Raw genomic sequence first — 23,243 nt, 5'->3', positions numbered from 1 at the left:
GCCTGTCTTTATACTGCAGACGCACCGCTCCCCAGTGGGAGTTAGGAGCGCGCCTCTTCACTGGGACGGTAACTGGACCCGGGTCTGCCTCTGCCCCGTGCCCAGTGGGCAGAGGTGCGTGGACCACACAGCCGCTGCAGAGCCGTGCGGAATGCAGACTCTGGCTTTTGTCTTAGCTTTGGGCAGAATAAAAATGTGTGCTACCACCTGACTTTGTGACTTAGTGCTAGCTGTTAGACTGCCTTTACTGCATTATAAATTTTGCATAAATGCTATTTTACCGTATAATTTTAGATTGACTTAATTAAGAAACATCAAGTGTACAGCAAAAGCTACACAAAAAACAGACGCACTTTTCTGCATTCTGCTCTTTCCATGTATTATATTTGAGAGCTCCTTTATTCTGTTTTTCTGGCTTCACGTCCTGTGTGAATGTATTGTGACTTACTAACCGATAGCACTGAACTCGTAATCAGCCCTTAAACGAACATAGTATTTTTAAAAAGGTTCAAGGTGTTTCTATTTTACTGTTTTCAGTCTCCTGTGCTGGACTAGTTCAAAGCCACGTAGAGATAAACATAAAATGGTAACTCAGCAAGTTCAGGAGAATCAAGGGTGACTTTCCAAAGTCATGATCTTGAAGGCAGAGCACAGCTGCAAGCACGGAAAGAAGACAGGGCTGCAGCCCTCCTCAGCAGGAGGGCCTCCCAGGGGCTTCCCTGACGGCTGGCAGGGGAGTAAGGCTACGGCTTTGACTCGCCTCCCCTTGCTGTCTTCTATCAAACCGGGCACTGGGAACTGGAGGCAGAGAAAGAACACAACATTCTGAACTGCAGCTGCTACCAGTGACGTCTGCTGCTCGCAGCTCAGCATCCACCCCAGCCTCCCACACCTTCCATTAAGACTGTCCCGAAAAACCAAAACCACGACGTGCTCGGCGGAACTAATACCACTCCATCTTCGTGCCCTCACTGGCTTACACAAATCAGCATGTCTCATCCCTGTGACCCAAAATTAGCTCAGAGAGAGGCACGTGACCAATCAAAAATGAGAGGGAAAGGGGGGATTTTGCTGGGAACATAGGGGACACGTTCCCCAGACAGAGTGTGAGAAAGAAATACGCTGGACTCCACGTCCTTTGCCCTCTACCCGCAAGCAGCTGGCTGCGAAACCAAGCTGACGAAGGCAGACTGAGAGGCAGGGAACAAGTCCTGTGTCCCTGCGAAGCTTGGACTAGAACAGGCTGGGGGCTGGCCCTACCTACTTCAGAGCTTTTAGTTACATGGGACACCCCCCCACCCCCCGCCAACTGAAGCAGTTTGGGGCTGCTTGTAAATGAAAGATAGAGCTAGAATTGGAGGAGAGAGGTCTTAGTAATAAATCTACTTCTCATTGCTCAAAAAAACTGCAATGTGCCTCTAAAAAAATGAGTGGCTCTAATTAAACATGCACGATTTCAGGTTAACCACACCCTTTTTTTTCCTACTGGGGCTTTGCCAACAGTGAGTTCCCTCTCTGGCCTCCCTGCCTTCAGTTGCCCAGCCAGTGCGCCCACCACCACGCACACCGCTTTGTGCTGCTGAGGAAACACAGCGATGGGGCTGAGGCCCATGCCCCCAGCACAGCCCATCAGGGTCTCCTCCCACTCGCACCTGGCCTCTGCTGGCCTCCCACCCTGGGGCCCTTCCTGTCCCCGTGCCCTCACCCCACTCTTCCTCTTCTCCCTTTTCGGTGGCTGCAGTGCAATCTCCTGTTGCTCCCAAGGCCCCATCGCCATGCATGGGGCCCATGCTCTGCACAGCCAGAGGGTCTGACAAACCCCTACATCAGCGGCTGTCTCTCAGGGACCTCCCCTTGTCATCTCTGTGTTCCTGGTGCCTGCCACCACATCTGGTCTCTCAGGGACCTCCCCTTGTCATCTCTGTGTTCCTGGTGCCTGCCACCACATCTGGCATATGTCATGGGCATTCACGTGGTGAGTAAAAAAGCAAAAATGTGCATTAAATATAATCTTTATATTCAAAATGTTTATTTCATGAACAGATTTTACAAAAAAATCACATTTTATATGGTATCTTGGGGAGTCTGTGGCCATGAATTCCTGCAGCCCATCATCAGCACAAATCCCTACTCAGAATTTATTTTCGTATTGCTCACGAGCAAAGTTAACTGAATGCGTTTCTGTGGAGCGACTGCTGAAATGTGGTACGTGCAGTGAGGCCCCGGAGGAACTCAGGACGGGCCCCATTTTCATAGGTGTCACTGTTAGAGAACCCTTCTGATCTATAAAAGAAGGCGCTGCAGACGCTAGCTTGTCCAGGTAGTGAAACACGCAGCTAAGGGGGCTGCCCTACAAGAGCACGTAACAAGAGGCGGAAAGAAGAGACACACAGCGCTCAGTCTCACCTAGCAGTCAGTACTGGGACCACTCTCACTCAACCTGTGGGCAAGCAAGATAATACGACAATTCCGCTACATTTCCAGAATGATGGACTCTGAGCTAAAAGATACAGTCAGGAGATTGAAAAGAAAGTACAACGAAGTACAGTCATCAAAACAGTGCGGTAATGGCACAAAGACAGACACCCAGGCCAACGGGATGGAACAGAAAGCCCACAAACCGACCCCACGTTGGGGGTCGGACGGTTTCTGACGAGGACGCCAAGCCCGTGCACCAGGGAAAGGGCAGCGTTCTCAACACGCGTGCTGGGGCAGCTGAGTACTCGCACGTGAAAAAGAAAGCTGGATCTCTACTTCAGACCGCAGGCAAAAATTAACTCCAAAGGGTTCAAAGATTCATGTGTGAGAGCTAAAATTATAAAACTCTTGGAAGAAACGCAGGGCAAAGCTTCATGACAATGGATTTAGCGACGATTTTTTGAATATGACACCAAAGGCACAGGCAACAAAACACAAAACAGCCAAACTGGGTGGGTTTGATTCCCGGTTGGGGCATGTACAGGAGACACCCAATCGATGTTTCTCCCCGTCTCTTTCTCCTTCCCTTCTCCTCTAACACTAAACACAAATTTAAAAAAAAAAAAAAGGGAAAAATGTGCTTGTTTAGGATAAGTGGGCATCGAAAGGAAAGGAGAGAAATACAGTAAAAGCAGAGCAGCATTAGCAACTGGTGACTGAGTGAAGAGTCCTTCCTACTATTCTAGCTATTCTTTTGATGTTTGAAATTATTTCTCATTAAGTTTAATTTTTTAAACAGATGAATATATGATTACTGCCCCTAAGAACCTTCTTCTCCTGGGAAATATAAGCACACTCTAACAGCTGCAACGAACAGGCCCACAGCAGAAATGTAATCAGGTGGGGAGATGACACTGTTCTCACCGAACGGCCAGAAAGGGACTCACAGAGAACAGCGATGCATTAGAATGCAGCTCACACCTACACTTCCAAATGACACAGTGAGCTCTTGACTCTGAGCGCGCACTCACCAGAGCTCGGCAACTGAGACCACACGAAGGAAGGACGGACGGACAGAAGGAAAGAATCCTCTGTCGAAATAAAATGCCTGGGACACGTGAGACGGCCACTGCCCTCCAGACCCGCAGAGCACTCCGCCAACACCCCGCTCAGTCCCAGGGCCGCGAGCTACTGGGAGTCGCTGAGCCGAAGCTGGGACCAAGGTCTCATCAGCCTCGCTTCCTGCCCAGTCATCCTGGGCAGCCGGGACCAGGGTCATGCGTGTGGGTTGCCCAGGACTCAAGAACTCTTTGAGGGTTTATTTTAACTAAGTCTGGAAACAACGGATTAACCACGGAAGGTACGGCTAGCAGTTCAAGCAACAGACCTAAAACTGGCCATTTCCAAGTCCAGGTTCAACTAATTCAAAAACTGAGGAGGGGGTAGAAGAGATGTGATAAAACGGACACCCAAAAGTAGAGTCGTCTGACCTCCCCCCTGAGGATCCAGGCCACCCTGAATCTGACCCAGAGACCAGCACTGTGGCCACTGCCAGCCTACGATGCTGGCGTGTGGCACCGGCAGCTGCAGTCGGAATCACAGAAGGTAGCCCGCTAAGGCCCTCCCCTCTCCCTCCCCCATCAGAGCAGACGTTTCCCTGGGCTCTACGCCCTCTCTTTCTGGAGATCAGTGAGCACAGCATCCCCTTTCAGTCATGGAAAAGTAATGGAGGTGCTGACTGCCCCTTGGGTCCCCTCTTACTGAAACAAGCATCATTTTCCTTTGACCTTGTCCATCAGTGTAGGACTTGGCACTCCTACCTGGGCTAAGGTGAGGAGTATTTTCGGGGTCTTTATTTTCCTGTGGGTTCTCCTGTAACTCCAGACATGTTCTCGCTCACGGATCTTTATCTGTCCTATCCCCTAAAGACGGGGATCGAGCAGACCCTGGAGAACGATCAAGCAGAGCTGAGCCCTGACTCCAGGCCCCTGCTACCCAGACACCGGGGGGACTCACGGACGTCTCACCAGAGACGGGTTCGACTGGAGTCTTCGGAGCAGGCCTGTGTCATGTGCTTTCTCCAGCATCCTGTAGTACTGAGCACATAAATACTTTGTGCTCACACATTTATTGGCATTGATTAAATATTTTAAGCTGATACTGTTAACATACAATTCTCTGGGTACATGATTTTTGAGTTAAGAGGAATGACTTTGTCATTTCTGGAAATAAAAATTCTTCCATGTTTACAAATTTAACATTTTACTTGCCCCTAAATAAGTATATTTTACATTTACTGAAAAGATAATGGGAAATAATTGAGTCTCAGTAAGGAAATTAACACATAATATTGACCAATATAACATATTTCTAATTACTAAGTTATAAGTCAATTGCCTAAAGACTTTGTTTGCCCCAGTTCTTACCAGCCAAGGTAGTAAGCGGCCTAGGAGCAGGGAAAACACAGTGTGTTCAGCTGGAAAGATGAGAACCCCTGCAGCGAGAAAATCCTCTCTGTAGGACCACCCTGTGACGGATGTCAAGCACCCTGGTGAAACCCTCTGTATTCACAGGACTCAAGGCTCTCCTGTGGTTTGGAAGGGCAAAGCCAGCTCCTTCTGAAACTCTGTCCCTGCATCCAGTGTTAGGGACAGTGCTCACTGTGGTGTCCAACCTTTTGGTGTCTCTGCGCCTCAATGGATTAGAAGAGTTGTCTTGGGCCACACGTTAAATACACAAACACTAACGGAAACTGATGAGCAAAAAACCAGTTTTAAGTAAATTTACGATTTTGGGTTGGGCCACATTCATAGCCATCCTGGGCCGCGGGTGGGACGCCCCTTTAACACGACCGCAGAAGCTGCCCACAAAGCACTCTGTTTTAGGTGGTGTTTGCACACAGCAGTCACCCGAGCCCATGTGTCTGCTGGGGACAACTCCACTTCCTTCCTGGACGGCCTCACTTTCCGTAGCTCCTCTTGGAGAGTGACACTGAGGTTGAGACCTCTCTCTATTTAAAGAGCCACGATGCGGCTGCCTTCTCATAGTAAAACCAGCACTGAAGTCGGATAAGACGCTCTAACGGCTGATTTACCAGGCGATGGACAGTGACTTACAGCAAAGTTGTGAGTCTTACCAAACTTTCAAGACTGCTGACGTGTAACACGCGCTTGGATTAGTACGCAGTGGAACATCACCCCTGCGCATGAAATGAACTATTCAACTTTGGAGTGTTAACACGCACAACTGACACAAGGATCAAAAGGTCAGGTCCTAAGACGTGATGCGGAGCAGTGCCACTCCAAGGCCGCGGGTGGTCAGATTGTCACCAGTCTGTGACAAGCCAGTCTGCACCAGGACGTAACCCACACTGAGCAGGTCTCAGTGTGAACAGCTCACTGGGTGCTTTGGGACAGAGCGCGTTACCCCTCACTGACACGGTCAAGGTCTGGGGCCACAGCCCCAGCAACACTAGTCTAGGGCGCGGAGGTGCTTGCGGAAGAGAAACGCCAGCCTGCAACCGAGTCGTGCGCTCTCACAGAACACGTAAGGGTACACACCTGTTCCTGCAGGTCGTAGTCGTAGCTGTCATGCAGCAGGAGGCTGAGGACATAGCGAGTATAAATCATGGCGTCAATGCCACATTTCTCCAGCTCTTGTCCCAGCCAGGTCTGCACGGGGCCCAGCGCGTGGAGCAGAGACATTGCAGAGGCGGAGGCAGGGCCCGGGTAAGCTCTTGCAGAGCTTGCAGGTGGCAAACCATCCACGGCAGCTGTACGGAGAGGGCGCATGAATTTAGGTTGCTGGCATCCTTGAAATGCGAGGCATTTTCTGGGGTTGATGTTCTGTTGGTGTCTGGAGGGGATTTTCACTCCAGTAAAAAGGAGAGACGCTTGGCATCTAGGACAAGCATTGATTTCTGCTGGCAGTCAGCCGTCTAGCATAGATCTTCCCTCTTCAAGCATGACCGATGAATCAGCATCCTGATAGCAACTCGTGTGTGGGTGTGACTTTCTACTTTAACTTCACATGGAGGCCGAACGTAAGCCTCCGGCAGAACCTGCAAAAATGAAAGAGAAAAAGGTGTGCATTATATACAGTTATAAATTAAGTTAAAAGAAAGGAAAATGTATATTCTTAAGAGTGTGCCGCATTATACTCGTGCTTATTATGCTATCTCAAGAGATGGAACTAGTAAGACCTGTTTATCTGTAAAGCTCAAAGAATTTACCTGGTAACAAGTCACTAATCATTTTTATGTATAACAGGAAACAAGCAGCTGAACAGTAACCTCCCTGAAATACTGGTAAAAGAAACCAGCCCTTTACATTTAAGTTTTACCATGAATCATCAAACATTTTGCAGGCTAAAAACTCTAGACTTGCTCCTCACTTACTTCATAGAAACTAACGTGAACTGTGGGCGTGCCCCGAGCCGCGCCAGGCTGTGCTGTCCCATCCCGTCGCTCTCCTTCCACACGCCTGCGCTGACTTTGGGACAGCCTGTGACAGACGCTGCTCCTGGCACTTAGCAGAGTCCCCCCCAAATCAACATTTTCAATATGTCCAACTAATCAAACAGCAGCCGTACTGAGTCACGGTGCTCTCCGTGTTAGAGTTCTGACTCAAAGTAATGCTGCTAGGAACGAAAACTGACAAAGAAAGAGGTAACCCTCATCAGCTCAGCTTCTGCATGAATTAGCAGACAATAAAAGCAACAGTAAAAGCATCAAATCAGAAAGACAGACTTTTCCTCAAAGATTTAAGACTCGGTTTCTTGCATTTCATCTCTAATTACAATGTAAATTTTACATACATCAAACATTTTTTTAAAAGTTTAAATCTACCATCAGACTAGGTTACCATGTTAATTTATCACTAATGTATATTCTGCTACTTTCTAGAATCTTCTCTATTATACTATCTTTTCTGAATTGTAAAAACTAGATAAATTGAAAGATTTTCTATCATTCTCATCTGCTGAAATTTTCCAGCTGACTCTCAAAAAATTAAAACCACAAATTCTTTAATATGTTTGGACCTCAGGATGCCAAACAGATCATCAGGTGAAGAATATTCAGTTCCGGGGCCGTCACTAGAAGCAGGGTGACTAGTGGGCACACACTCAGTGAGGGGCAACAAGTCGGCAAGTGGACTTGAAGCCACGGCGGAAGGAACTCAGTGAGGGCCCTAATGCAGCGGAGTTCACAGGGAAAGTCCCAAAGGAGAGCGCCGCACAGAGAGCATCGCCAGAGCCTGCCAAGGGTGGCCCCCACGCCCCCAGGCCCTGGCGAGCAGCATGGCCAGGGACACTGCTGGTCTCCCACCAGCCAGCCTCGAAACTCGCCTGACTCAGGGGACACTGCACCAAGTACAAAGAAGGGCCATGCCTCAGTAGTGGAGAATAAAGCCCTAAACTCTGCTCTGGTCCTGCCCAACACATTTTAAAAGCAAGACTCCAAACGACCAAACTCTTTCCAACTAATTTCACCATAGTCACAGAACAAAACTCAAAAAATTTACAGCATCCAAGAAGATAAAATTAACAACGTGTAGCATCCAATCAAAAATGAGCCAGCAGGTGCCCTGTATGCTGTGGCAGGGGATGGAGTGCTGGCCTGCAAACCAAAGGGTTGTACGCTCGGTTCCCAGTCAGGACACAGGCCTGGGTTGCAGGCCGGGTCCCCAGTGGGGGCCACATGAGAGGTAACGACACACTGATGTTTCTCTCCCTCTCTTTCTTCCTTCTCTAAAAATAAGTAAATAAAATCTTTTAAAAAAGAGCCTGTATACAAGCAGCAGAGACAAAAGGAATGGCAATGAAGAGAAAAATAAATTAATTAAAACCCAACCAGAATTGACACAAAAGTTACAATCAGTAAAGGCATCAGGAGCTAGCTGCTCCCTGTATCACACTGACTTGGAACTGAGGAGCTCCGTCCTCTTTACTTTGAAACCAATGAAGTAGAAAATGGAAAAATAACGAAGCCAAGGCTGGTTCTTTAGACAACAAACCTGACAAACCTCTAGCCAGACAGTTTGGGGAGAGAGGCACACGTCGATGGTGTCAGGGCTGAGGGCGCTGAGGTCACTACAGCCTGCACAGGTATACAAAGGAAAGGCTGTTTTCATTACTTAAATGCACGAAAATTCACACCGTGACAGACCTGGTCCACTATAAAGACTGATAATAGAAATAAGGCTTTAGTTTTTCATATGTTTATCTTAAAGTGTGGTACCGATCCACCATAGGGTTCTCTTTGCCATCATTAAGAAATTCCATGTTCCTTCAGGAAGGATTCGAGACGCAGGTGAGAGAAAAACTGGCGAACAAATGCAAGACAAAGCAAAGCACACTGAACTCCCAAGATCTCATCAAAAAGCTGGTTAAACACTCACCTGCATTATCACCCCTAACAGAACTCCTACACCTTGTTCAATGGCTGATCCCACATAATTCTTAAATAACTGGCCATATCCCTGGAGTTGCTAGCAATTACAATTTGTCTTCACTCTCTCTGCAGTACAGATTGCAGAGGACCAAGGAAACGAGAGTGAAGACCGGCAAGTCAGGTAGTTCCCGGCTCCTCCACAGCCCCTGTGCTGGACCTCCCGGTAGACACTAATAACAGGGTCAGAGAGAAGCACCACCGTCACTTGGAGCTGAAGAGTGCCCATCCTCCTCACTTTGAACCTCCCACTGTTAGCAGATGACCCAGGAACAGAAAACTGGGCCCCCGACCGCTGTGGCTCAGTGGATTGGGCGTCCTCCCACAAACTGAAGGGTCAAGGGTTCGATTCCAGTCGGGGCACATGCCTGGGTTGTGGGCCAGGTCCTCAGTTGGGGGCGCATAAGAGGCAATCTATCGATATTTCTCTCCCTCTCTTTCTCCCTCCCTTCCCCTCTCTCTAAAAAAACCCAAACATCATCATCATCATCGTCATCATCATCATATCTTTAAAAAGAAAGAGGAAGGAAGGGAGGGAGGGAGGAAAGCTGGGTCATAACTAAGCTTCCTCTCGGTCACCAGCGAGCCTTTGACAGAGGGCCAGACACTTCACAAATGAGAGATTCTTCACTTCTAGTTCTGCACTAAGAGAGACTCCTAGATAGTTGGCTCACAATTATGTTTAATTAAAACGTATTCCAGGTGCAATCCACCGCATGGCCGAAACAGTGAGGGGGGATCTGACAAGCACAGGAAAAACCCATTTAACATCTACCTGGCCAAGTTCAAGAATATAGTTGGCAAATACCCAAATTTCAAATGCTGTCTGTTCCTCTTTATATTCATTCTGCATGTGAAATATAGTCTGTATTAAGTTAGATTTCATTTTCGTTTACTTAAATTGTCTAAAAAGAGTTTTAAAGAAAAAGCACCACTATGTAACTTGAAGGTTTTTTGTTCTGTTTCATTTTTTCCCAACATTCCCTTCTCCAAAGGTTTACACTGAGAAAAAGAACTTTTACATCATCTTGAGTATCTTTATCTCATGCAAAATTAACCCAAATCATCCTTAAAGACTGGGCTGTATAAATGATAATTTATAAGTCTCACAATAAATAATATACCTGTTTTAGAATTTCTTTGACTTTTTAACTTTAAATTGTAAGTGGTTTTTATCAAAAATGCAAAACATGTATCTCTATCCGCTAGCTAACTGAACACCCAGGTAAGTTTATCTGTCTCAGGTGAGTCCTCTTTAATTCATGAAGGGAGGACGGCCGGGCCCTCGTCTGACAGTCAAAACGTCTAGGTGTTTGTCGTTGGTCCCAACTCTGCTACATGATCACTGGGTCTCATGCCCCTAACTTCTTGGGGTCTTTGTATTCTCACTGGCACAATGAAATGATAAATATTAGCCCTCCCGACCTCTCTCAGCCACTCACAAGGCTGTTGCAATGAGCAAATCAGAAGTGCAGCTATGTATTCTGTGGTCTTTGCATTTCACAAAATGCCATCCAAATGGAACATATTATTAGAAACCACCGTCCCCAATTGTTTTGTATTTGCTTAATCTTGCAGCTTCCTTCACTAATATTATTATGTGAAGAATAGTAATTATGTAAAATATGTTGGCTTTTATGAAAAAAAAATATCTCCTTACTATCCTTTTTAAAAAAACTAAAATTGCCTTTATTAACATGATCCGCTTCTAGTCCTATCATATGTTAAGAAACATTTCGGTTCTCTACTACGAATTCAAATTTGACGCCGCAAAGAACTCACTCGAAGGGCCCAGAGCAGAGAGAGCCCAGAAGTGCAGCGCACGCCCTGCTGTCAGTCCCTGCTTGCACACACCTGCAGCGCAATCTCCGCGCAAGCGCGCCCACCACCCTGCGCCGCGCTGGGCTGGAGGGCTCTGCGCACGCACAAGCCGGGCTTTTTCTGCTGCCTAGCACACAATTTCTAGCCATTTTAAGGACCCCAGGTGTAAAAACAGCCCTGGAGGTAAATGAAAATCACCCCCCTCAGACGGAGGCAACTCTAAGCGGGCTGTGGATGGATTACAGCCGTGGGGCCTCATACTGAGGTGAGAGCCTAGTAGTGCAGGTGGCAGAATGAGGCCCGTGACGTGCATCAAGCCCGCTCCTCCCCTGACACTGCCCAGGGGACCCTGTGCCGCTTATGATGGAGTATGGACTAGAACAACTGAACTTAAAAAATAAAAGCATGTGGTTCTTTTACTAGTCTACATGTTTTCATAGTGATTATCACTAGTCCCAGTGATTTGTCGATTAAGGAAAAAAGGAAACCAATCTAGATATCCAGTTAATTCCATCAGTAAATATTTTTCCAACAGATAGTCAAACAAGATGTGGTAATGACATACATTTCAAATGAGTGATTTAGTAACGAAGGGTTTTTGGTGGGAAGCGGAATGGGACGAGGGTCATTTGAAGATGCTCACAGGCCTTCTAGAACCTCGTCCCTTAGGCAATGATGTTGTAAGAAATACAGTGCCATCTTCCAACACTCTTTACGGCAACACTCAAATCACTGCTCTCATTAGTGATCCCAGTTACTGAGTGTGTACAAGCAGTGTCTCCCGTAAGGGACATACACGCCACAGTGCAGCTTCCACAGCACTCACGTACAGCAGAGATGGGGCCAACTTAATTCAAAGAATAAGGTGCTTCCCCCTCGGGTACCGGGCTTGGGTAAAGGAGAGGCTGTGCCACTGGATCCTATAGGACACCTACTACATTAGGCCACACTACCAAGACAGAGTCATAGCAGCTCTACTTAACAGAAGCAAACACAGGGAGGCTGCCAAAATGAGGAGACAAAGAAACATGGCCTGAATGAAAGAGCAGATCAAAACTCCAGAAAAAGAACTAAACAAAATGGAAATAATCTGTCAGATGTAGAGTTCAAAACACTGGTTATAAGGATTCTCAAGGAACTTACTAAGGACCTCAGCAGCATAAAAAAGATCTAGTCGGGCCCTGGCTGGTGTAGCTCAGTGGACTGAGCACTGGCCTGCAAACCAAAGGGTCACAGGTTCAATCCCCAGTCAGGGCACATGCCTGGGTTGTGGGCCAAGTCCCCAGTAGGGGACATAAGAGAGGCAACCACACATTGGTTTTTCTCCCTTTCACTTTCTCCTTCCCTTCCCCTCTCTCTATAAATAAATAAATAAAAATCTTTTTTTAAAGAAAAAGATCTAGTTAGAAACTAAGGATACACTAATTGAAACTAAGGAAACAATTTACAGGGAAATAACAGTAGAGTGGATGAACCAAGAATCAAATCAATGGTTTGGAATATAAGGAAGCAAAAAACAACCTTTCAGAACAAGAAGAAGAAAAAAGAACCAAAAAAAGCAGGGATAGTGTAAGTAGCTTCTGGGAAAACCTCAAGAGGTCCAACATTTGCATCATGGGAGAAGAGAAAGAGCAAGAAATCGGAAATCTATTCGAAAAAATAATGAAAGAAAACTTCCTTAATTTGGTGACAGAAATAGACATGCAAGTCCAGGAAGCACAGAGTCCCAAACCAGATGGATGCAAAGAGGCCCTCTCCAAGATACACAGTTAAAACGCCAAAGGTTAAAGATAAAGAGAGAATCTTAAAAGCAGCAAGAAAAAAGCAGAGTTACCTACAAAGGAGTTCCCATAAGAGTGTCAGTACAGGACAGAAGGAATGGTAAGAAGTATACAAAGTAATGAAAGGTAGGGACCCACAGCCTAGATGACTCTACCCAGCAAAGCTGTCATTTGGAATTGAAGGGCAGACAAAGTGCTTCCCAGACAAGGTAAAGCTAAACAAGTGTATCATCATCAAGTCATTATATGAAATGCTAAAGGGACTTATTTATGGAAAAGATCAAAACTATCAACAACAAAATGGCAACAAATTTACAACTATCAACGAGTGAACTGAAAAAACCCCCCAAACCAAGTCAACAACCAGAACAGAAACAGAATCACAGAAATGGAGATCACATGGAGGGTTATCAGCTGGGAGGGGGAGGAGGAAAATGGGGGAAAGGTACAGAGAATAAGAAGCATAAATGGTAGGTACAAAATAGACAGGGGGAGGTTAAGAATAGTATGGGAAGTGGAAAAGCCAAAGAACTTATATGTACGACCCGTGGACATGAACTAAGGGAGGAGAGGGAATGCTGGAGGGAAGGGGGGGTACCAGGTGGAGGGGGGAAAAGGGGGAAAAATTGGGAAAACTATAACAGCATAATCAATAAAAATACATTGTAAAACGATAAACTACAGTTTTGTCACCCCCAAAAGAAAAAACAGACAGAGAAAAGTGATGTGCTCAGAAAGGTTTGGAAGGTGCAAACACTGCTGACATAGTCGGGCCTCAACACCAAGGGCGGCCCCTCCCTCCCTGCCTCCTCTCAGGAGCCCTTCCAACTGCTTAAGGCCACACGGGTCTGTCCCCTCCATCCTCTGCCTTTCTTTTTTTTTTTTTTTTTTTTTTTTTTTGTCACAATAAAGTTTATTATGAAAACAGGCTGGTGTGGGGACGAGGGAACAGAAAAGTACATATAGGTTGGGTGGCTCAGGTGAAATAGTGCGGCTTCTTCACATTGATGCCATATTCGCTGAGGGCAGGGGTCAAGTCCTCCATGGTTAGAGTGTACTTCCGGTCCTTGCTCTTGCTTCGGGAGCTGCCAGAGGCTGTGCCCTTCATTTTGCAGTGCTGTAGTGCATCGTTGGCAATATCTGAGATGAATTTCTGGGCAGCTAGGGAGATGAGCCGAATTATGCGAGGGTCTGAGGCCTCAAAACCAGCGCGGTTCAGGTAGTAACCAGTCACTGCATCTGGAATCGTAGGTGTATAATCCTCCAGCTGCATCAGGAAGTCCACCAGAGGCGTGCTGGACACCACCGGCTTCACGTCTCCGTTGGCCGCACTCGGCAGCACATACACCCCGTTAGACATGGCCCCCTCTGGGGGCGCCGCGCCGCCCGCCGACACCGGAGCCGCCCCACGCCGCTCGGCTGGCTCCCCGGCCCGCGCCGCCACGGGTCCCGTGCCCCCTGCCGCGGCTCCAGAGCCCCCTGCTGTTCCCGCGGGGCTGGCCTTGTTCTCCGTAGCGGTGCCGGCGGGCACCGCCACGGGGGCCGAGACCGCGGGGGCAGGGCCCGGGGCCGAGGCGGCGCAGGCCGGCGCCGCCTCGGGGTCCGCGCCGGAGCCGCTGCAGCTCATCAGGCCGGTGGGAGAGGCGGCGAACAGCCATCCTCTGCCTTTCCATGACAGCCATGCGCACTCTTCTCCAACTGCCTCCTGAGCCTGGGCTCCTTCACAAGTGAGTCTGAAAGTTCTTTGGGGCCAAACAAACACACTCCCTGTAGTATTAGCAGATCTTAGGCCTTGGCGGGTAATCAAAACTGTGTCAAACTAAACACTTCCCAAATCTAAACGGGGGAATAAATTCTGAAAAACAGAGGTTTGGGAGTAAAACAATGCTCCTAATACCAGCACGTGGGGGGAAAGACTCAACCCTTCCAGCACCCACACACGTCCTGGGGGCTCTCGTGCACTAGACAGGGGCGTGGTGGGCAGTGACACAGATGCCTCCCGTGGGCTTTCACCTTCTGTGCGGACCATCCTGTTAGTGGGCTCCATCTTCATCCTTAGGTAAACTACCTGCGCTTCTTTCCGCTGAAACCCACCCCCTTCCTTCTGGTCCAGCACATAATTCTGCGATTTATGCCTTCCATTACTCAGTTTTAATTGGTCCTTACCATACACTTCACAATAAATTTGTTACAGCGCTCAGTATTCAAGGGTATGCATTTTTTTCCTGTAATTCTTCAATTTGGGTGTCCACAGAATTTTCACATAAAGAAAAGCTTTCGAAGGGAAAGAGTAAAGGATATAAAATATAAATAGAAGAACACAGAAAAGAGAATGGGAAAAGTGGATGTTTGAAATACTAAGATTCTACTACTTTTCACCAAGATTCTAAATACTATTTGGCAAACCAGAGATGCACGCACATAACAAGGTCGCCATACAGAACCCTTTGCTGTTAGCTTTGTCCTCAGTCATTAATATGGAACCAAGGTACTGCCCATTCTCTGGCAGGTAGCCTGGCTCAGAGCCAATCTATAGCCAGAAGAGAAAATCATAAAGAATCTACAATCTAAACGGAAACTCTATAGCAGAAGAGAGGACCAAGTGCTAATGGCAGACCGTGAACACCTGCTCAGCCTAGGTGTCTGGAACGGACAATCAGACCTATGGCCTCATCCCCACCCTGATGTGTATCAAGTCCTAGGAAATGAATTAGGCTTCTTCTTAAGATAATGTCATCAACAGAACGAATGTGGGACATGAGTACTTTCTGTGCAAATAGAAAGAACTCCACAAAGATAAAGAAATTCCATTTTCACTAGCTATGTTATCAGAAATCAACTGATTAGTGTATATTCTCCAGTGATGATTAAAATGAAATCTTTTCAAGAATGTGAAGTTGTTCTTATACCTGACACTACTACCTGATAGTAACAGGAACTAGCAAATGTCTTAAATTACAGGCACAGAACAAACCTGATTAATCTCTACGTTCAAAGGTCAGGAAGAACCAAGTACAGAATGATAAAATCTAGGTGAAAACACTCGATTCTACATGGAATCACACGTACTAAAGATGTTGCCATTCCAAAGTCCCCATGTGCCCCATGCACCGAAGCCTGGAAAGGTTTACTGATCAAGAAGGCGCACCAACTGAGAAGATGGAACACCTAACCCCCAAGTCCATTTTAGGCAAGTACAGGGTCAGGCATCTTTCATGCTAAGGGTCAGGGAAATGGGAGGGGCCAGAGGCACTTGACAACCGAAGACACCAGCAGGGTCCCAGGACGACTGTCCTCGGTTTGTTGACCCCAGCCGGTGTGAGTCCGGTCACAGTTTCTATGAACCTTTGATAAACAACACGTACTTCCTTTAACGTCTTCAGGAGAGGCACTTTCTGGTAAGGGGCTGTTTTTGTAAAACTCTGTCTACAGCAGATTCCTCTTGTGACCAGCGTGTCTGTACGCAAGACTCAACAGAAGCTGTTAGCCTGAAGGCCATGGGGACAGAGCAGGCGTGAACAAGACGGAGTCAGAGAGGCCAAACATTTCACTCTGCTGCAGACTTCCATTAAAGCAAGCCGAACGAACTCTGGATCCCTGTGTGCTGGGACCAAATACAAGGGAAGAGCTCCCTGCCCAACCGGGACAGGCTCTCCACCGGCTGAGCTGTCGTCAGTCCGCCCAGGACCGGGAGTCTGGCTCAGCCTCTGAGTTCTCAGCCTTTTAAATGGGTTGGCTATTAAGGAGGTGAACTGCTTAAGTAAAGTAACATTGTTTTATTTCTCACTTTTACGTGGCTGATTCATACTCATCTGTTAATATTTCTGGTTTAAAAAGCTGGACTGCTTTGCAAAGATTAAAATTTCTCGGCAGGGGATCACATTACAACCGCCAATGAGGTGTTTAGTTCTTCTAGCTCTATCAGATGACCTACCTATTAATCTTTAGCAGGGCTACAAAAATGGCAGTTTTTCTATTCCTTCATGAAAGTCCTCATAGATTTACAAAAATGCCCTGTTTTCCCGAAAAGGAGCATACTTTGAGTCAGACCACTGTAGACAAAGAGGGCCACACACTGACCCTGACACGCGCAGGGCAGGCCTGTGTGGCGGGTCTCACCAACCCAGAGACCAAAGTAACCACGCGGAGGGTCTGAACACAGGAACCCCTCACCGAGAGCAGGTTGTGGTGAGTAGTCACATGCACGCCTGTGGCTTCCTTGACAAAGGTCGGTCTTTACCTTTGAAACTGTCTGCAGTCTTGGTGCACCTGACAGAACACACCTGTGCCCATGTCTGTTCTCTTGTGCGTCTCAGATGACATTCCTTTGAAATGTCAGAGCAGCCTTGCCCAGGCCCCTCGCAGGCACAACCAGGGCACCAGAGCGGGGACCACGTTACCAATCCGCCGCCCACACACCATCCCCAGCTCTGTAAATGGTAACTGCCCCGTGCCCACGCACGCGACAGACGTACGTCTCTCTCTCTCCAGTTACTTTCTCTCTAACCTCAGAGATCTCCCTGCTTTGCTTTCTCCTGCCCCGTTCACCTGCCACCCACGGATTTCAAGTAACCGCTTACGTCTCCTCCTGGTTCTAGCGGATGAAATAAACTGCAAAACTGCCATTCTCTGGAGCATCTTCTCAAACCACTAAGATTTTGATTCCTGGCACTTGTCATCATTTTGGCTCAAATAAGCTCTTGCTTGTAAGAAGACTCTTCTTAGGCTGGATGTCAGCACAGTTCACAGGGTGAGGAAAGATGCATAAAGCCATTCGGTCAGCGGGGAGGGGGGATATGCATGGCCTACATCCTCTTGCAAAAGACAGCAAAATAGCTACCAAACAAAGTCAAAAATCAAAACACAACACAGGTTGTTTTTTTTTTATGAAATTCTAAAAGCTGTTGGAAAAGTGATGAAACAACTAAATTTTAGAAGTTTTAAAACTTCAGTTGGAAGAAACTGAAACTGATCTTCACTCTAAGAAATGTAATTTTGGGACTTCCGGCCAAGATGGAGGCATAGATAGACACGCTGTGCCTCCTCGCACAGCCAAAAGGACATTTGTTTTTAAATTTGTTGTCCTCCTTGAACAACCAAAAGGACAACAAATTTAAAAACAAAAAACAACCAGAACTTCCAGAAAATCGAACTGTATGGAAGTATGACAACCAAGGAGAAAAAGAAGAAACATACATCCAGACCGGTAGGAGGGGAGAAGACAGGCAGCTGGGGCAGACAGGACTTGCAGCGAGGTGGTGGCTGGAGGACCAGGGCAGGTGAGGCAGCAGCTGGTGGAGCGGGTGGTCCCGCATTCACGTGCAGATAAACCGGGTGGAACAACTGGGGAATGAGACAGACCAAGAAACCCAGGGTTCCAGTGCAGGGAAATAAAGCCTCAAACCTCTCTGATTGAAAAAACCTGTGAGGTTTGCAGAGGCAGGAGAAACTCCCAGCCTCACAGGAGAGTTCACTGGAGAGACCCACAAGGTCCTAGAATGTACACAAAAACCACACACCCAGGAATCAGCACCTGAAGGGCCCAATTTGTTTGTGGGCAGTGGGGGAAGGGACTGAAAGCTAGCAGAGAGCCCAGGAAGCGGCACTGTTCCCTCTCGGACCCAAGTCCCCCATACGGCACCACGATGCAGCCACAAGGGTTGCCAGGTCCTGGTGAACACCTAAGTCTCCGTCCCTTACTATATAACAGGTGCACTGAGACCAAAAAAAAAAAAAAAAGAGGCCCAAATGAAAGAACAGATCACAGCTCCAGAAATAATACAACTAAGCAATGAAGAGATAGCCAACCTATCAGATGCACAGTTCAAAACACTGGTAATCAGGATGCTCATAGAAATGGCTGAGTATGGTTGCAAAATAGAGGAAAAAGTGAAGGCTATGAAAAGTGAAATAAAGGAAAATACACAGGGAACCAACAGTGACGGGAAGGAAACTGGGACTCAAATCAATGGTTTGGACCAGAAGGAAGAAATAAACATTCAACCAGAACAGAATGAAGAAACAAGAATTCAAAAAAAAATGAGGAGAGGCTTAGGAACCTGGTCCAGGACATCTTTAAACTTTCCAACATCCGAATTGTAGGGGTGCCAGAAGGAGAAGAAGAAGAGCAAGAAATGGAAAACTTATTTGAACAAATAATGAAGAACTTCCCCAATCTGGCAAAGGCAATAGACTTCCAGGAAGTCCAGGAAGCTCAGAGAGTCCCAAAGAAGCTGGACCCAAGGAGGAACACGCCAAGGCACATCATAATTACATTCCCCAAGATTAAACAGAAGGAGAGAATCTTAGAAGCAGCAAGAGAAAAGGAGACAGTTACCTACAAAGGAGTTCCCGTAAGACTTGTCAGCTGATTTCTCAAAAGAAACCTTGCAGGCAAGAAGGGGCTGGAAAGAAGTATTCCAAGTCATGAAAGGCAGGGACCTACATCCAAGATTATTGTATCCAGCAAAGCTTTCATTTGGAATGGAAGGGCAGATAAAGTGCTTCCCAGAGAAGGTCAAGTTAAAGGAGTTCATCATCACCAAACCCTTATTATATGAAATGTTAAAGGGATCTATCTAAGAAAAAGAATATAAAAAATATGAACAGTAAAAATGACAGCAAACTCACAGTTATTAACAACCACACCTAAAACAAAAACAAAAGCAAACTAAGCAAACAACTAGAACAGGAACAGAACCACAGAAATGGAGATCACATGGAGGGTTAGCAACAGCAGAGTGGGAGGGGGAGAGAGGGGGGAAGGTACAGAGAGTAAGTAGCATAAATGGTAGGTAGAAAATAGACAGGGGGAGGGTAAAAACTGTATAGGAAATGTAGAAGCCAAAGAACTTATATGTATGACCCACGGACATGAACTATAGGGGGGAATGTGGGAGGGAGGGGGTGTGCATGATGGAGTGGAGTGAAGGGGACAACTGTGATAGCATAATCAATAAAATATATATTTTTTAAAAGTTCTCAAGAGGCAAAAATAAATAAATAAAATTAAAATAGAAATGTAATTTCAAAAACCCCGAGTGAGTTTATTTAGAAAAAACAAACTTAAAACACTTACAATTCTTAGAACCCACGTGGTCCAGCATGGAACATTTTATAAAGTACAATACTAGATTACTGTGCACTAAAATAATTTTTCAAAGTGAGGCTGTTACTTGTCAAAGTGTCTACATAAAAATTCTACAGCTTTTAACTACTAATATCAAAAATACCAAGTGGGTTTCAATGAGTGGGAGGAAAAGTGGCCTGAGGTTCTGCAACTCACCGGTAATACAGTGGGTCAATTTTTATTTAAGGTATTATAAAAAGCCATAAGCTGACTAATAACACATAGTACAGTTGTCCAAAATAAAATTAGGTAATAAGGAATACCTTGGTAATGTTTTGATATGTCAGTAAGAAATCTACTTCAATATAAAAATTTTAAATGGATTATCCAACTCATATCCTACTAGTTAGAAATTTTAAACTATCAGAATAAAATTCTGTATTTCGTTTTGCAAAAAGATACGCAGCTGACAACTCAGAGTAGGTTCGAAGGACTTGTTCTCACTTTTCATCCATCAGTTGTTTTACAGATGAAGTCACGTCGTGGACGGGACTCTGAAGACAACTGCGGTTACAGTCCCTAGAAAGCCGCTGAATGAACAGTGTCACCATTCAAAAGACAACCGGCTAACATGCCCCCCAACCGGATGGTGGGCGATACACACGTTATTATTTCTGCAAAACCTGGGGCAGAGGCAGCGTGCTTGTCTCAGGGCATCGCGACACTCTCTCTCACCACGGTGATGTGCTCCAGTGCCTCCCGGCAGGAGGCCCGACACAGTGTCCCCACCCTCCCTTCCTGACGGACCCTTCTGTGTTCTTGGGCACATATTTTGGGAGATATGACCATCTAACCAGGAAAAAAAATGGACATTTTCCTTAAGGCCCAAGTTACAAAGAAGACAGATCACCTAGGGTCCTTACGTCCTGAATTTCGCAGGATTAAAAAGTTAAACACTGAAGATATAATTTAGGAATAAGATCATTAAATATATTCTCTTCTTTCCTTTAAATAATCTACAGAAAAAGGGCTCGTGGACATGGACAACGGTGTGGTGATTGCTGGGGGAAGGGAGTATTAGGGGACTAAATGGTAATGGGAAGAAAATACAATGAAGACTAAGTTAAAAGCAGTAATGATCTGCACAAACTGTACCGTAGGACCAGCCCAGCAGTACTCCCCTCTACACGGGCCCTGAGCCGGCACACGGGCTCTGAGCCGGCCGGGCTCCCCCTTCCCCAAGGCGTGCCCCGGCCCTCATCATCAATCATCTCTGACGAGGCACACTCAGGGCCCTCCCAGCAGCACTGCCGGGCAGGGGCCGCTACCAGCGACCACTGCCATCCGCTACGTGCACAGCAGCGAGGCAGGCCCTGTGCATCAAGGAGATGCTCACAGCCCTGGAAGTGATCCTGGGTTCGCTTCCGCCTCCTGAAACTGCTACACTGTTTTTAGTAGGTCAAAAGGGCGTTAACAGCAGAGCCACCGCAAGGAGCGAGCCCACTGGCCAGTGAGCTAGCCTGGCTACTTGGCAGTGGTGACACGTTTTGGATTGGAGGCTTACACTAATTTAGACCCTTCTCCTCAATAACTAGACTGGGACGACTGTCTCAGAGCCCTATACACATCAAAACTCTTTGAAATGTCACGGATACGTTCAAGCCATAAATGTTATTACACTAACAAAGGTAAAGGTAAAAGAAGAAAGGTAGCGGAAATATACACTGCATGGGTCAGAAAAGCAGAAACAAAGTTGGAAGAAAAATAGTTAACTATCTGAACACTAAACAGAAAAACCAACTTTCAAATGACTCATGTTAAACACAAAATTGATTGTTCTGTCGAGTTCTCTGTCATGAGAAACCTTGCATTTGGGGTTAGTAATAAGCATCCTGCTCAAGGGAACATGAACTTAGACAACTAGGGAAATAATCATCCCTTGAAATATTTAATAAATTAATCTTACTCAAATGCACCTTCCAGGCGTCACCTACCAGTACCTGTAACTGCCGCAGACTCTAGGACATTCGTGTGTCCACGTCAGAGATCTGTGGAACTTACGCAAACATCACTACCTACAGATCAAATCTCCTCCCCTGACCTCGCAGTCTAAGCCAGCCATACCCCAACCTGTGCAAGAACTGCCAGCAGATGCCCTCATGTGGAACCGTCACCTTCCTTCCGAGCCCGGCCATTCTTTCCTTCCCAGAGAACACCTCACGTCCGTGAGCTTCATCTCGCTCTGCTCCCTACCTCACCAGTGCCTTGCTCTGTACCTCAGTCACCTCTGTGTGATCTAGTATGTTCCAGCAAAATCCCCTTTGTGTCCCTGGTCCTTGTAGCAGGGAAAGAGGCACCCTTTGGGTTGGAGTCAGCCTCCACAGCAGAGCCACCACCCCCACGCCTGACAAAAGGCTGACCTATCCTCACCTCCCCGGGAGGGAGGCAGGTGCCCTGGGGCTTTGAAAGGGCTGGATGAAGGGCGCTGCCTCCAGCTCCCAGCTCTGGGACGTCACTCCCCACAGCAGCTGGTGAGGGGCTTATGAGACGGCAGAGTCTCTGGGATGGCTCCTTTGGTGCATCCATTCGACTCAGGTGCCCAGAGATTTGGTTAAACACGATGCCAGGTGCGCCTAAGCGGGCGTTTGGATAAAATGCACACCCCAGTCAGCGGGTGAGCCAAGCAGCTGGTCTTCCCAGGGTGGGGCAGAGGCCTCACCCTCTCCTGCAGGGGGAGGGCCTGTAGAGGCTAAAAGGCTGGATGAGAAAGAGTCACCTTTACCAAGTTTGAGGACACTGTCTTCAAACATCCTTCCCTACCCTCAAGTCAGAAAGATACTGGCCTGTATTTTCTTCTGAAAGTGTTCAAGTTGTTTTTGTCACACTTGTGACAAGAAAACTTCAAAGCACATTTGTACCTGAAAACAAGAAAAAGTTCCCAAACTTTGAAGTACACTGGTCATCTGGGGAACTTGGTAAAATGCAGCCTTCCTTCTCAGCCTTTTCTTCTACCCAGGCCTGCAATGGATGTGTCGCACGGGCAGCAGACTGAACTCTTGTTCCCAGCTGTCCCTTCCTCCCCAATACAGCCCTGTGAACAGCCAGTCCTGCTGCCACATTGTGGGGGAGACCCCAGCCCCGCCGCTGCCTGTAGCTGGTGGGGCCCACGCACTGCAGTGGGCTTGGAGACACCGCGTCCACGAAGAGGCTTTCAAAGGGACCATGGATGCAGCCTGGCCTCTTCTCTGGGTGTCATGGGAGCAGCATGTCCAGAACAGTGTGGCCTCCTCAGCGTGGGTCCCCGGATGAGAAGACACCTGGAACCGAGCCTCAGCAGCTGGCTCACAGCCACCAAAACGTGATGTCAGCCAGGAAGAAGTGTTGGGTGTTCAAGCCACTGAGATCTGGGGTTTTTGTCACTACAGGACAACCTTGTAAAATCTAATAAAACAGTCAAGTCCTTAATCCATTGACAGGTTATCTGCACCTAGAATCAGCGAATGGAACTGTGGAGAAAGCATCCAGTTTCTCTTTTTCTACATGGAAAACCCCCTGCCCCAGCATCGCTTAGGGACCGTCTGCCCACCCCCATCTGTAACACCGCTTCTCTCGGTACCAAAGGCCCACAAAACTTAACCACACGTCTGCCGGGGGCACTTGCGTGTGCTCAAGATACCCACCCCACGCCAGCCGCTGTCCTAGCCAC

The 23,243-nt window shown here is 47.2% G+C and overlaps 2 protein-coding genes across 5 annotated transcripts in view; both read right to left on the bottom strand.

Annotated features, from left to right (window-relative positions):
- LOC112316798 (TBC1 domain family member 14) overlaps window positions 1-23,243 on the bottom strand; it is a 168,565-nt gene that overhangs the window by 129,863 nt on the left and 15,459 nt on the right. For all 4 annotated transcript variants that reach the window (XM_053922485.2, XM_053922483.1, XM_053922481.1 and 1 more), the window contains exon 2: window positions 5,979-6,478. In XM_053922485.2, the coding sequence (XP_053778460.1) occupies window positions 5,979-6,209 (231 nt within the window). In that variant the 5' untranslated portion in view covers window positions 6,210-6,478. The remainder of the gene's footprint in view (window positions 1-5,978; window positions 6,479-23,243) is intronic.
- Window positions 13,366-14,114, bottom strand: LOC128780662 (transcription initiation factor TFIID subunit 10). The gene has a single exon (XM_053922488.1). It carries the CDS (start codon window positions 14,093-14,095, stop codon window positions 13,445-13,447), a length of 651 nt encoding a protein of 216 aa, XP_053778463.1. The 5' UTR covers window positions 14,096-14,114; the 3' UTR covers window positions 13,366-13,444.

The sequence above is a fragment of the Desmodus rotundus genome, chromosome 4, assembly GCF_022682495.2.
Source record: "Desmodus rotundus isolate HL8 chromosome 4, HLdesRot8A.1, whole genome shotgun sequence".
Taxonomy (NCBI): Eukaryota; Metazoa; Chordata; class Mammalia; order Chiroptera; family Phyllostomidae; genus Desmodus; species Desmodus rotundus.
Note: the sequence above shows the minus strand (reverse complement) of the source record. Positions and strands in the feature narration are given on the sequence as shown.